Source organism: Eulemur rufifrons, chromosome 19, assembly GCF_041146395.1.
Source record: "Eulemur rufifrons isolate Redbay chromosome 19, OSU_ERuf_1, whole genome shotgun sequence".
Classification (NCBI taxonomy): Eukaryota; Metazoa; Chordata; class Mammalia; order Primates; family Lemuridae; genus Eulemur; species Eulemur rufifrons.
The window spans coordinates 41,287,225-41,301,472 of NC_091001.1; the positions used below are offsets into that span (position 1 = coordinate 41,287,225).

Here is a 14,248-nt window from a genome sequence, read left to right on the forward strand (position 1 = left end):
TTGTCATATGTGACTTTTGTTAAGGTACATTCCTTCTATACCTAGTTTGTTGAGCTTTTTAATCAAAAAAGGATGTTGAATTTCGTCAAATGCTTTTTCTGCATCTGCAGAGATGATCAACTTATATGTCATCTGATTTTATTTATAGAGGTCTTCTTAAGAGAAAAAAAAAGTTTTTTTAAACTACCAAAAAGCTCTTAGACATGAGTTTGTGGGTCACATTTCACTATAATAGGGAATAGTCTAAAAGTAGTAAAGCCACATTGGTTAGTTTACAACAGAGGAATGAACACTTCCTGGGTCTCAAACTGGCCCTATCTCCCAATTCAGTAGTCACTGTACCCTATTGCAGGAAAACTAGGATACTGTCTGGTTATGGCCTTCGCTCTTGGTTTCAGGGAAGCTTCTTCAGGATTGCAGATTTACTGGAGTAGAGCCTGAGGGTGAGGTTTTGTCCTGCATACCGTATTACATGGGAAAAATCTTCATAAAGTAGTCAAACACTCTGTATGTTTACGTAGCACTCTATGACTAAAAGCACTGCCACATCCATTTTCTATTTAATTCCTAGAACAACCATTTGGAATGTTTCACCTGATGTGAGAAAATGAAGGCTTCACCCAGGGCTCCAGGTTCTTATCGCATCTTGGTACCATTTACTCAAATTCCAACCCGTTCATTTTACTTTCAACTGAGTCGTATGGGATCATCTGCAATGTTCCCTCTCCAGCCGTCTTCCTGGACTTTCTACCCATTGGCAGAGGCACAGAGCCATGGAATTCAGACCAATGAGAGGATGTAGAGGTCATTTATCCAGCTCTTGCTCTAGAGATTCGGAAATGATGTCCAGAGAGGGTAAATGATGCACCCAAGTTCACAGAGCTAGCTAGGGACAGAATTCAGACTCAAATGCTGGCCAGCCTGGCAGCTGCCATTTCAAAATGCATTCTACCACTCCAGACTCTAGTACCCCTGTTTGCTTTTATTAGTGTTGATTTTCATTTTTCTTTGATTTCTAGTCTATATGAATATATAGATACGGGTACCATCAGGAAAGGCAGTTGATTGAGATTTTGAAGACATACAGTCTTCCCGGATCTCACCAGGGGTTGGCAGGTTGCCTAAATGAGGTTGGCTTTTGTAAGGATCTTACAAGGTAGGAGATGAGACACTGTCCCCAGGGAACACAGGCCCGTGTAGAAGGTAGTAAGTGGACTCAGCATGTAAGCAGTAAAAATGGCCATTAGAAGTTGCTGTCCCTTAAAAAAAAAAAAAAAAAAAAAAAGGCACTAAACAGAAGAGAGACAGTGCACCTTCACCCCAGGTTGAACATGGCAGAATCAGAAGATCATTTACAATTCCACTGGCAACGAGAAGAAGGAGTCCGGGAAGCAGATGTATATGAGCAAGCACCATCTCGCCGTGAACCTAAATTGCTTCATATTTTTAAAAAAGCCATTAAGACAAGATGTAGAGATCTCTGTATCTGAAGACATCAGAGTTGGAAATGCTCAGGTCAAGTAGACCACCCCTTCATTTTGTTCCTGATTTCATCATTTGCCTTCAGACTAGTTACCTCATCTGCACCCCAGATGCAGCATGAGCCTGTGCTAGCTTCCCAGTTCCCAGTTCACTGGAATGGCAGGAGCTAAGTTCTTCGGAACAAATGCAGAGAGGAAGGTGGCCACTTATTAATGAAAATAACCCCAGGCAGATGGTGGCACCGACCCTGACAGAGCAGTCAACTTCAGAAAGAATGAAGTGAGTTGTAGAACTCTCCCTCCTGTGTTGTAAGCACCAGCGATGATGACTTGGGGAATCCCTGCAGAGGGGTGCGCTTGCATAAGGAATAGGCAGGCTGTCATGCAGTGCTGTTTGCTAGAATAGATATTTGCATATATGAATTTGTTTAATGCGGATTCATAAACATTTGTCTTTGGCGTTAAATCTCACATAGGTGAAGATAGTAGTAGCAGCACCAGCTATAGAAACAAATCTGAAAATCTAACAGCCCAATTAGAACCCAGATTTTTAAAAAAGCCATTAAGATAAAGCCAAATGAAATGAACTTTAAAGGACTAAAGGATTCAGATCTGTTAAGGGCCCCAAATGGCAAGTAATTCAAGGGAAATCCTATTAATTAAAAACCAGCGCTCTGTGAAATGGCTGCCATTACACCCAAAGGTAAAGTGCCATTTGCAGTATCTGTGTGGGATACAGATGAGTAGTGGAAGCAGCTGGCTATCTGTCAAGGGCAGGCTGCTGTTGCTGCTTCCGGAAAAATTTTGGGCCTCAACACCGTAGGCACCAGCTATCAATCACTTAATTGTATGTTAAAAATTTTTGCTCGTGTCCTTTAAGTATCACAACCCTCAGTTACCTAGTACAGACTCCACTGCAAAGTCGCCATGAGGCGCTGACTCGGAGAGTCCCTCACAGCAGTTTGACAGCTCTTCAGGCGTTCAGGCCGTGTGGTCCAGGTTCATCCGCACTTCAGACCGCACCTCTGCTCTCTGGCCTTGATTCGAAAAGCTCAATTCTGTTGTCTATTTTATTTCAATGTCCCATTGTCCCCTGGCAGCAGGTCCTCCCTGCTGAGGGACACCTGGCCGACCACTGGCTCCCAGGGCAGACATCCTCGTGTACAGGGGCTGACAGGCATGTTTTCCATCTTCTGTCAACATAAAGCCACGTCAGACCAACTTACAGCAGTTATAACCTAAAATATATTCCCCCGCCGTGGTCTCTAGGGAATGTCATCCTTTCTTTTTAAAATGGCCTGAAAGCACAAATGGCTTAGTTTGATGCACTAGTACAAAGACATCTCAAAGTCTCTCAACTCATTTACCCAGATGAGTTCCTTAACGCTCTGAGGCCTGGTTCCCTCCTAGGTAAAAAGGGAATATTAGTAAAAATGAACACTGGTTGAATGTTCTTTCTGTGCCAGGTCCTGGGCTAAGCACTTTCTCAGGACGATGTGATGAGTTCTCAGGGAAGCCCTTTGAGGCAGGTGCCAGGTCTCTAGGCTGTGGAGTGGGAGAGCGAGGGTTCCCCCTGGGTCCGTGCTCTGACCACGGCGGCCCGCTGCTCCTCCACAGTGCCCACCTCCCCTTCAACAACAAGGGCTGCTGCTGTGAGTCGGGGGTCCCAGCCCCTGGGAGGGCTCTGAGGGGATGTGAAGGGAGAGGGCTAAGGGAACATGACAGGGTTGGCTCTGGGTGGGAGGCAGCCCGGCAGAGGGAAGACTTGGGGAGGAGGAGGGCCTGAAGGTGCTCAGGGTGTAGGGGTGTGGGAGGTGCCTGTGCAGGCCAGGTGTGACATGTTTGCGTGCAGGCGCCTAACCCCAGACTCTGCCCTCGGCTAGGCCATTAGATGGCCAGAGTCTTTGCCTGCCTTTTTCAAAAACAAAGATGCCACCTGCAGTAGCCTAACCAATACTTAACTTGCATCTTTCTTTTACTAACACTCCTGTTCATTTGTTTAATATACCTGTGCCAATCTATTTCCTTTTGTAAATAGATGATAAAAACTCCAGGGACTGGGAGTGGGCCAGGGGCACAGCCACAGCAATGCCATTTGTGTGTTCAGGTGGAGGAGGCTACACCTGCCATCTGCTGGCCACACGCCAAATACGGAGAGTCCCAGTGATCTTGTGGGTGTCATGGGTTTTCTCTTTCCTCTCCAACCATGTTTCATTGTTCAGCTGTGAACTTCAGCCCCTCCCTAGGCTCTCTAAGAGGCCATTCTGATATGTTCTGCATTAAAAATGGAGTTCTTTGTGAATGTTGAACCAGACTTGAAGAATGCAGTGAAAGGGAACAAGCACCATGCTTCCAGGGTTGAGTCTCAGGGGTCTGCCTGCGACCATCAGAACAAAGCAGAGCTCACGTTCTCTGCCAGCACCGAGTGTGCTTGTGTGTCTGTTGGGGTTTGGGGTGTGGTGTGGCCACGGTTGTCTGTCCCAGCTCTGTGATCCCATGTTTTGGGAATAGCATCACCCAGGGTTGCTGTGGGAATGTTTGTATTAGCTGTTCAATTTCATGTTTCCATTGCCACTTTCTCATATTTTGACATATTCTGACCTTCAGTTGGGTTTGAACTCTTGAAGGCTCTCTTGAATACAAAGTATTTTTACATGTGACCCTTTGTTTTTAGAACTCAGCCAGAAACACAATAAATTCATTTTTTTTTATATAAGAGAGGTAAATTCAGTGATAGAGTGATTATTATTCACAAAGCAAGGTGGATCCCTGACTGCTTTTCTTCCAGAAATGGTGATGAGGTAGGTGAGCCCCGTTATGGAAAGGACAAATGCTAAGCCCCAGAGGGGCAACTTGTCCGGGATCAGGGAGGTATGAGGGGCAGTATGTGATCCAAACAGACGTGTGTTTATGTTGACACATCTAGCACATGCTTAAAATAAACAGAAATAAGCTTCACTCCCTACCTTAAAAGAGAACCTCACACACAGTTTTTACTGTTGAGGTGACTTTCAGCAATGCCAGCCTCATGTGGTGACCAAGTCACACAGCTGGTTTGCAGCCAAGCTAAGATCCCTTACTTTGGGGCATGTTGGGCTTTCTTGCTCTGGTTGACAGTGACCTTCCAGTCTGTGCACCTATTGTCCATATAAAGATTAAACTTCCCAGTTCCATGACTTCCTTCTGACAACAGGGGGGTTGTTAACTGTGATTATATGTGTCTTTTCTGCCCTCTTTTCCTGCCCACGAACAGGACCACCCACACAGAGAGCACCCAGTGCTTGCTGGGCAGTCCTTGAGATTAAACCAAATTGCAATGGAGGTTTATCTCAAAACAAAGGGTGAGGGTTGGAGGCAAGAAACTGTCCTTCTCTGGTCTTTTTCATCAGAAAGGCATTTGTGCCTTTTAGTAGGAAAATAGTCTTGGGGAAGGTGCCTCAACCCACCCAACAGACTCGTACTGTATACTAAGCATCACCGTGCTAGCCACTGGGGACCCAAGGACAAAGAAAACACATCCCCTTCCCTAGGTTATTCCCAAACGATGAATGCTCTAACGAATCACCAAGAGGTCTCTTCTCTTTGAAGCCAAGCGATAAGTTGTGAAGTTAAGGAAATGAATGGCATGCCAGATGTGCAGGGTAATTGGGGGTGAAGCTCCACAGTCTGCTGCTGTTTTGGTGGTTTGCTTGTGGTTTAAATACTGCAGGAGTGTACCTCTCGATACTGGGAGAATAGCAAGAGCCTGTGAGGAAGCAGATTTGGTGTCCTAATGTAAAGCCTTAAATGAGACACCGAAACGACTTAGAGATTTCTCAATTGTGTTCTCTAGAACAAATAGAAGTTTTTCTACTTGATGAAATGCAGGGAGCAAATTTATTTTGTAGACTTATGGAATCTAAAGCTGGACTGGACCTTAGAGATTGCTCAGCAAAACCCTTCACTTGACACGTGAAGAAATGGGGGTGGGAGGAATTAAGTGACTTACCCCTAGTTCACCCCAAGTGTCTGAAATGACTTACGCAAATATTCAGAGGCATGTATTGATGATAGGTGTATAATTGGCTTTTAAAGGTCAGTAGGTACATTTTAGGGGACAGTGTTTGGAAGTCGGCTTCAAGGAAAACAATGAGGCCTTTGCATTGATGCCTGGAGCCCCAGGGTCCCTCTGAAGTGGGCACCCCCTGCTCCCTGGCAGAGTGGCTTTGCTCATGTAATGTGCTTTTATAGAATATGCTTCTGAGTAAGACTGCTTTTGAAATTAATTAATGTGGAAACTAATCTTTTCTAAAGAAACAGTACAGCAGTGCTAAAAAGAATACAATTTTATCATCATCACAAATAATAAGATCTGAATTTGTGTTTCTTTTTTTTTTTTTTATTTTTAACGTTTATGGACCCAAAAGTATGCTTCCCCACTGCCTATGCCAGGACAGATCGGAGGGACCCGGATGGTCTGGGAGTTGCCTTCATTGGCTTTTCAGGGCGCTCCTTCCTGTTTGGCTTTCCGCACTCAGTAGGATCTTGGGGATGATGTCTTCTCCAGCTCTTTAAAGGATGGAAGGCCTAAGCCTCTGTTGCTCACCACTCCAGTTATTGTTTTATGGCTCTCAGCAGAGTGCTACTTGTTCCCTAATTCTCTTTACCATGAAGGCCTCCCAGGCAGGTACTGGGGCACCGCACAACACCTGGAACATGAAAAACACTAAAGAAGTAATTATGGAGTTAAAACTACCCAGGAAAAAGCCCCTACTTGGTTCTATGTTTTTAAAACAGCACCTCTTTTTTTTATTGCCATATCATAGTTGTACAGATTTGGGGGGTACTATGATATTTTGATACATGTATGCAATGTATAATGATCAATTCAAGGTAATCAAGATATCCAGCACCTCAAAAATTTATCTTTTGTTTGTGTTGGGAACATTACAGTTCTTCTCTTCTAGCTATTTTGAAATATACAATAAATTATTGTTAAGTATAATTTCCCCATTAATACAGCATCTTCTGGAGACTGCCCATCTTAGCCTATGACTGTTGTGAGGGTTCATTTTTATGATGTGACTGTCTGCTGTTTCCTAAGTGCATCAGTGGAAAAGTGCATAAAAGGGAAAGAAGAAAAAATTAGGAAATCAAATAGACTTATTACTGAAATGTTGCTCTAATAAAGGTGATATTTTGTTGCTGAATTATTTCAAATCCTCTAAGTCTCCGTACCTCTTTGTTCCTCTTTTCAGAATGCTAGAAGATGACCTTAAGCTAAGTAGTGATGAAGAAGAGAATGAACAGGTAAGATTCTCTTTTATGTTGCTGTCCTTTGGACGTGACACAGGTAGCACTGACCCAGTGCACTGTGCTGGGTGTTACCTGAGCTGAAGTGTGGTCCTCAAGGATGCCGGGCCTTCTGCTCATTGTGAGCCTCTCTGCAATTGAGCCAGTCCATTAAAAGATCTTAACCTTAATTTCCCTTAAAATTTTAATTCTGTGGTCTTCATGACATTGAGACCAACAACGAGTGTTACAAGGAAACTGACTAGGATCAGGCTTTGCTGTGAAATACAGCTTTTTTTTTCTTTTTGGCAAAGCTAACTGGCCTTCTGCAGATCAAACATGTGACCTTAACCTCATCAGCATGCAACATGCAAGCTGTAACATTAAATATTGAGCAGTCTTATACAGATATTATTAACATTGAGAAGGAGCAAACGTAGAGGTGAGCTCAAATGATGAATAAAAAATAATCATGCTGTTTGTCTTAAATGATAAATGTGCTTGAAATATTCTCCCTTGATGTTGATTTATCAGCTCGAAACATCAGTCAAGGGGTTATAAATACTCTTCTGATAAGTCAGTTAAGGTGAAAAAATATCCACTTAACATTCATCACTTTCACTTCTGTATTTCAGGAAACGTTTGTATTTCAAAGCAAGTTTAAAAACACTAAAGACAGATTTTCCTACATTTCTGTTTCTTTTTTCTCATTGCCTGTATTGTATTTTGTCAAGTTGGGATAAATGGGATGGATAGAAAGACAATACAGGGAGTTTTTTTTAATAAGTCATTTTTGTATGCAATGCAAAATACTTTTGCTATTCAGTTGATTTTGAAATAGTGAACTTAATACAAAGGTATCATGAAATGCTACACAGATGATTTGCTGTCTAGATGTGCAAATACATATAATGTATGGAGAGAATAGGCAGAGGTGAAATAAAAGTCAAAGGAAAATTTCAAGGAAGAGTGTCTGAGCAGAGCATGCCCGTGAGGTCACAGAAGAGGTTGCTTGCCTTGTGAGAGAAACTGAGGCACCAAAGATGGGAGAAGAGCTTGAGGAGTCTGGAAACCAGATTGGCAAGCGGAGGAAACCCAGTGAAGGAAGGTTGACTGTGCAAGGAAAGCCACTCAGGCTTTGAGTTTTTTGAGAGATTGATTAATTTGTTTCTAGGTGTACACATCAGGGCAGTCAGATATCCACAAAACAGCCATCTCAGCAGAAATGTGGAACGCTTTCACTCCTCATTTTGGTCCCTCATTGGTGTGGCTATAAACAAATGACCTCATCTCTTTGTGTTTTTCCCCATTGAGCAGCTCAAATAGGCACATTATGGATTAGTCATATCAAACATACAAATTGTGTGTACTTCATATTAGAAAAAGGATTCACAGACTATTTCAATCTATAAACCTGTCTTAATTTGGAAATAACTTCGTGAGCTATTTCCAGGAAATACTTCCAATGAAAACTCAATTAAAAAAAAAACATTATTAGTGATACATGTTCTCTAAGGCAGTGAGAACTTTTAGTTGACTCGTTTTGCTTTATTAGCTATTTCCTTCCAGTCTGTACTCATTGATAATATTGTATTATGAATATACAGGTCATATATTTTATTCTTGCATTTAATCCCTATATGCGTACACCTTCCTATTTTTGCACTAAAAGGTACTGACAGAATGACTCATTTTTATTCAGTAATCCCTTTTTTCTAATTAAGACTCAAAATAGTGGTTTTGTATATGGGAGTTTAAAACTAGTTATTGTTTCAACACTAATTATATTAAGTTGTCCTGTTTGGGCCTGTAGTCATACCCATATAATAAATTATAATTCCCATACTTTAAAAAAAGACTAATGATTTTTTTCTCTCCAAGACCAACATATTATTTTTCCCTGAAAGAATATAGCTTGTACACCCATACAACACACATAGACACGCTTCATTCCTCTGACATCATGAGATAATTAAACATTTAGAATAAATGATTTTTCCAGGTATATATTTGATCAGGTCCCATTTATTTATTTTTGTTGTTGCTGTGATTGCTTTTGGGGTCTTCTTCATTACTTCTTTGCCTAGGCTGATATCTGCAAGAGTCTTTCCAACATTTTCTTCTAGAATTCTTATGGTTTCATGCCTTAGGTTTAAGTTTGTTATCCATCATGAGTTGATTTTCGTGAGAGAGGAGAGGTGCAGATCCTGTTTCAGTCTTCTACATGTGGCTATCCGATTTTCCCAGCACCATTTATTAAATAGGGATTCTCTTCCCCAGTGTATGTGTTTGTCTGCTTTGTCAAAGATCAGATAGCTATATGAGGATGGTTTTATATCTTATTCTCTGTTCTGATCCAGTTGTAATCAGACTTTGTCCTTTAAACCCAAAATCTTTCCCAGAAAAACCCCTGCCTCTATAAACATAATATAGTATGCTAAGATCTTTAACCTTTTCTTACATTATATCTTGTTATCTTTGTGAATAGTGGTTCCACTAGCCTGCATAGCCACTGTAAAAAAGATGTATCCATAAGAGCTTCAATTTGCTATGCCTGTTTGCCCTTCCTCAGACAGCCTCAGACTCTTGTGCTTTTCAACACTCCTATCTAATGTTTCCTTTTCTCCTCATTGCCTTTGTGCTCTTAGAGATTAAGAGACAGTCTGGTTTAGTGACTAAGAGCACGGCAGCCCTGCACCAGCGGTTCAAATCCCCGCTCTGTTACTTACGGCTTTGCAACCTTGGCCAGGCCCCTGAACTGCTCTCTGCTTCAATGTCTTCATTTGTAAAATTGGAATCAGTGTTAGATTCCCCCAAGCCTGCCTCTTCCTCAGAACTTGAGGTCAACCATCATCTTCATGTCACCAGATCTATTAGGCATTTTTTGCTTTTATATTATTTATGGAAATAATAAAAACTTTTATAAATGACAAAAAATATGTTCATGATTATCAAGTTATCATGATTGAATGCAACATACGTAGAGAAAAGGACACGTACCCTAAGTATACAACTTGTTGAATGTCCATAAAACAACCCCATGTAACCAACACCCAGATCAAGATACAGATGCAACCAGCCTCCCAGATGCCTCCATGTCCCCTTCCAATTACCACTCTCCATAGCACCATGGCTTGTTTTTGAACTTTGTATCACTGGAATTATACAGCATGTACTCTTTTGTATTTGACTACTTTTGCTCAACATTGTTTGTGGGATTTATCTCATTATGTATGTATCCCATAATTTACTTACTTATTCAACTGCTGATGAACATGTGGATATTTGGTTCTATTAAAATAGCGCTGTTATTATCATCCCTGTATAGGTCTTTTGTTGAACATACAAGAACATGTCTGTTGATCTATGCCCAGGAGTATAAATGCTGGGGCAGTACAGTGTGGGCATGTTCAACTCCAGTAGATTTTCTCCAGCCATTTTCCAGAATGGTTGTACCAACTGACACTCCCACCAGCAACGTAAGAGAATTCCACTGGCTCCACATCCTTGCCACACATTTGCCTTTTTATGTTCGTGAGGTATATTGGTTTGAAGTTTTCTGTTTTTTATTGTCTTTGTCTAGTTTTGCTATAAGGCTAATACTGGCCTTATGAAATGAATTAGAAGGTGTCCCCAGCTCTTTTCTTTTCTTGAAGAGGCTGTGTAAAAATTGATGTTAATTCTTCTTTGGCAGAATTTTCCAGTGAAACCATATGGGCTGGAGATTTTTAAAACTTAGGCCGGGCGCGGTGGCTCACGCCTGTAATCCTAGCACTCTGGGAGGCCGAGGCGGGCGGATCGCTCAAGGTCAGGAGTTCGAGACCAGCCTGAGCAAGAACGAGACCCCGTCTCTACTAAAAATAGAAAGAAATTATCTGGCCAACTAAAATATATATAGAAAAAAAAATTAGCCAGGCATGGTGGCACATGCCTGTAGTCCCAGCTACTCGGGAGGCTGAGGCAGTAGGATCGCTTAAGCCCAGGAGTTTGAGGTTGCTGTGAGCTAGGCTGACGCCACGGCACTCACTCTAGCCCGGGCAACAAAGTGAGACTCTGTCTCAAAAAAAAAAAAAAATAAAAAAAAAAATAAAACTTAAAAAAAAATATTTCCTTAATAGTTATAGGGCTATTCAAATTATCTATGTCATACTAAGTTGTGGTAATACATGTTCTCCGAGTAATTAGTCTATTTATTTATGTGTATAGAGTTTTTTGTATTATTCCTTCATTGTCCTTTTGATGACTGCAGGAGCTATAATGTTACCCTCTGTTTCATTACTGATAGTCATCATTTGTCTTCTTTTTTTTTTTTTTTTGTCTTGCTAGAGGTTTATCAATTTTATTGATCTTGTCAAGAACTAGCTTTTTGTTTCATTGATACTCTCTGTTTAGTTTTTCTGTTTTCAATTTCATTGATATCTTTATTTTTTCCCTCTTGCTTGCTTTGGGTACATTTCTGCTGTTTTTCTAGTTTCTTGAGGGAACTTAGATTATTGATTTGAGATTATTGAATTTTTTATAATGTAAACATTTAGTGCTATACACTTCATTCTCAGCCCTGCCACAGCTTTATCCCCAAATTTTGACATGTTGTATTTCATTGTCATTCAGTTCAATAAAAATTCTTCTTTGACTCAGGGATTATTTAGAAGTGTGTTGTTTAATTTCAGAGATTTTACTTTTATTGGTTTCTAGTTTGGTTCCATTCTGGTCAGAGAACATATTTTGTATGATTTTAATTCTTATAAATTTGTTGAGGATTTATTATAGCCCAAGATATTATATTGGTACACGGTTTATAGGCATTTAAAGGAATGTGTAGTCTGCTGTTGTTGTGTGGAGTGTTCTATTAATATCAGTTATTTTCTGTTGTTTGATGTTGTTGAATTCTTTTATATCTTTTCTCACTTTCTGTCTAATTGCACTGTCCATTGTTGAGAGTAAGAGGTGTTAAAGTCTCTGGCTAAGATTATAGATTTGTCTATTTTTATTTCTTCTTTCCATTCTGTCGGTTTTGCTTCATGTATTTTACAGCTCTATTATTTTGGACATACACATTTAGAGTTGCTATTATGTCGTGGTAGATTGACCCTTTTATCATTATGTAATGTCCCTCTCTTTCTGTGGTCATTTTCTTTGCTCTGAGGTCACTTTTTCTGATATCATTGTAGCTGCTCCTGCTTTCTTTTGGTTAATGCTTGCATAATTTAACTTTCCATTCTTTTACTTTCAACCTACCTATATTGTTATATTTGAAATGAGTTTCCTATAGACAGAATATAGTTAAGTCCTATTTTATCCACTCTGCCAGTTTCTGTCTCTTAATTCATGTATTTAGACCATTTATATTTAACATAATTATTGATATGTTAAGGCTTAAGTCTGCCACTTTATTTTTTGTTTTCTGTTTGTTCTCCTTGTTTTCTTTTCATTTATTTTCCTGCCTTTCTGTGGATTCCTTGAACATTTTGAAGAATTCCATTTTGATTCATCTATAATGTTTTTATGTGAATCTCTTTGTATAGCTTTTCAGTGGCTATTCTAGGTATTACATTATATATACATAACTTATAACAGTTCACTGGTGCTGTCATTTTACAAGTTTCTCTCTTAATATTCTACAATCATTTCTTTCTTTTTTCCACTTTTTTTTTTTTTAATTTCAAAATACTAAGAGGGTACAAATGTTTTTGTTACATGGCTTGAGTCAGGGCTACAAATGTGCCCATCACCCGAATAGTGTTCATTGTACCTGTTAGGTGGGTTTTTGCCCTTCCTCTCCTCCCCACTCCCCGCTAATATTCTACAATTATTTCTATCACAGAATTTATAATAGTAGATAATATGAGGATGATGATGATAAGTTTTCTGTCTTCCTAATTTCTTGAGTGAACAACCTGAATCTTATTCTGTATTTTATTCATCTTTATTTCCCTAGTGCATGGCTAATTGGCTTCTAACAGGAAGGTCTAATCTCCCCACTACCACATCCACACAACTGCTTTTATCTTCACTCCTCCCTCCCCTTCCCTCCTGTTGCGGGAAGACACTGCCCTGCTGTATCGAAAGTCCATCCCGTTTCCTCTCAGTTACTTGGAGATTTGTTCTTCTGATTCCTTTATACCCCCCCTCTCCACCAGAACCATGCCTCGCTGGGTCAGTCCCTTGTCTCACTAGAAGACATACAGCATTAAAAACTATTAATCACCCACTTCTTTTGAGGAGTCTAACATCACACTCTCCTGGTTTGTTTCCTACCCCTCTGGCTGTTTCTTCTCAGGCTCATTTGCTGACATTCATTTTCTACCTAATCTTGAATGGAATGTTGGAGGTTTTCAGCATTTATCCCTGACTTCTCTTCTCCATTCCCCTCTCTCTGGCTGACCTCATCTATTCCCATGACCTTCAGTTTTTATACTGACAATCTCTAAACTTGCATCCTCGGCTCAGAACTCTCTTCTGCACTGCGGACTTACTTGACTTTTCCACTTGGATGTCTCACAAGCATTTCAGATTCAGTTTATGCCAAACAGTTCTTCTGGTCTTGCCACCCCTCTACCTTGACACCCAAACATGTTCCTCTTGTGATTGTTCCCATTTCCAAAGCTAGCACTACCAGGCACCCAACTGTTTAAGCCTAGAAACATTGGACTCATCCTTGATGACTAACTGTTCCTCACTCAGATATTCATTTCATCTCAAAATACTATAAATTCAACCTCCAGAATTAAATGTGGGTCCATCCACCTCTTTCCATCCTGGCTAGTCTAAGCCAGTGTAGTATAAACTGTATTTCTATTCCCTGCCCTCTAGAATACAACCTCCCCACAGTGATCTTTTGAAAATATAAATCATATCAAGTAATTTCTTGGTCTAAAATATTAAATAGGTTTCCCATTCCACCTGGGATAAAATCCAGAGCCCTCAGCATGGCCAACACTACCCTGCGCCATTTGGCTCTGTCCGTGTCTCCTCTTCGCACTGAGCTCATTCTCGGCTCTCTAGCGGCTTGGCCCTTTCCTCAGCTCCTGCAACCAGCCGGGCTCAGCTGCCTCAGGGCCTCCAGAGGCCTCTACTGCTTCTTTCTTTGCCTGGCTAACACCTCCTCATCTTGGAGGTGCAGCATAACTTTCACTTCCTCAGGGAGACCTTCCCTCTTTTCTAAATTGGACCCCGGCTAGTCCTCCTCACAGTAACCTCAGTCTTTTTTCTTGAATTGCACCATAATTTTCGTTATATATTACATGTTTACTTTTTCTAATATCTATCTCTACCAACTAAACTGGAAGTTTCCTGAGGGCAGGGACTGTGTTTGGCACAGCTGAAGTGCTAACTATCTGTTGGATAGAAACATGTTGCATTGACTTGAGAGTATTTCCCACCGTCCGTTTTCCCGTATGACCTTTCCTCTACTTTTATTTCTTTTACTGAAAACTATGATTTTTCAAATTAGCCCTGTGCAACCATCACAAGTATTGGCAGAGATGACAAAAATA

The 14,248-nt window shown here is 40.7% G+C and overlaps 1 protein-coding gene across 1 annotated transcript in view; it reads left to right on the forward strand.

Annotated features, from left to right (window-relative positions):
* The window catches only part of AFF3 (ALF transcription elongation factor 3), a 545,753-nt gene that overhangs the window by 437,283 nt on the left and 94,222 nt on the right, over positions 1-14,248 (forward strand). Inside the window, exon 13 of the mRNA XM_069493856.1 lies at positions 6,719-6,770. Within this exon, the coding sequence (XP_069349957.1) occupies positions 6,719-6,770 (52 nt within the window). The remainder of the gene's footprint in view (positions 1-6,718; positions 6,771-14,248) is intronic.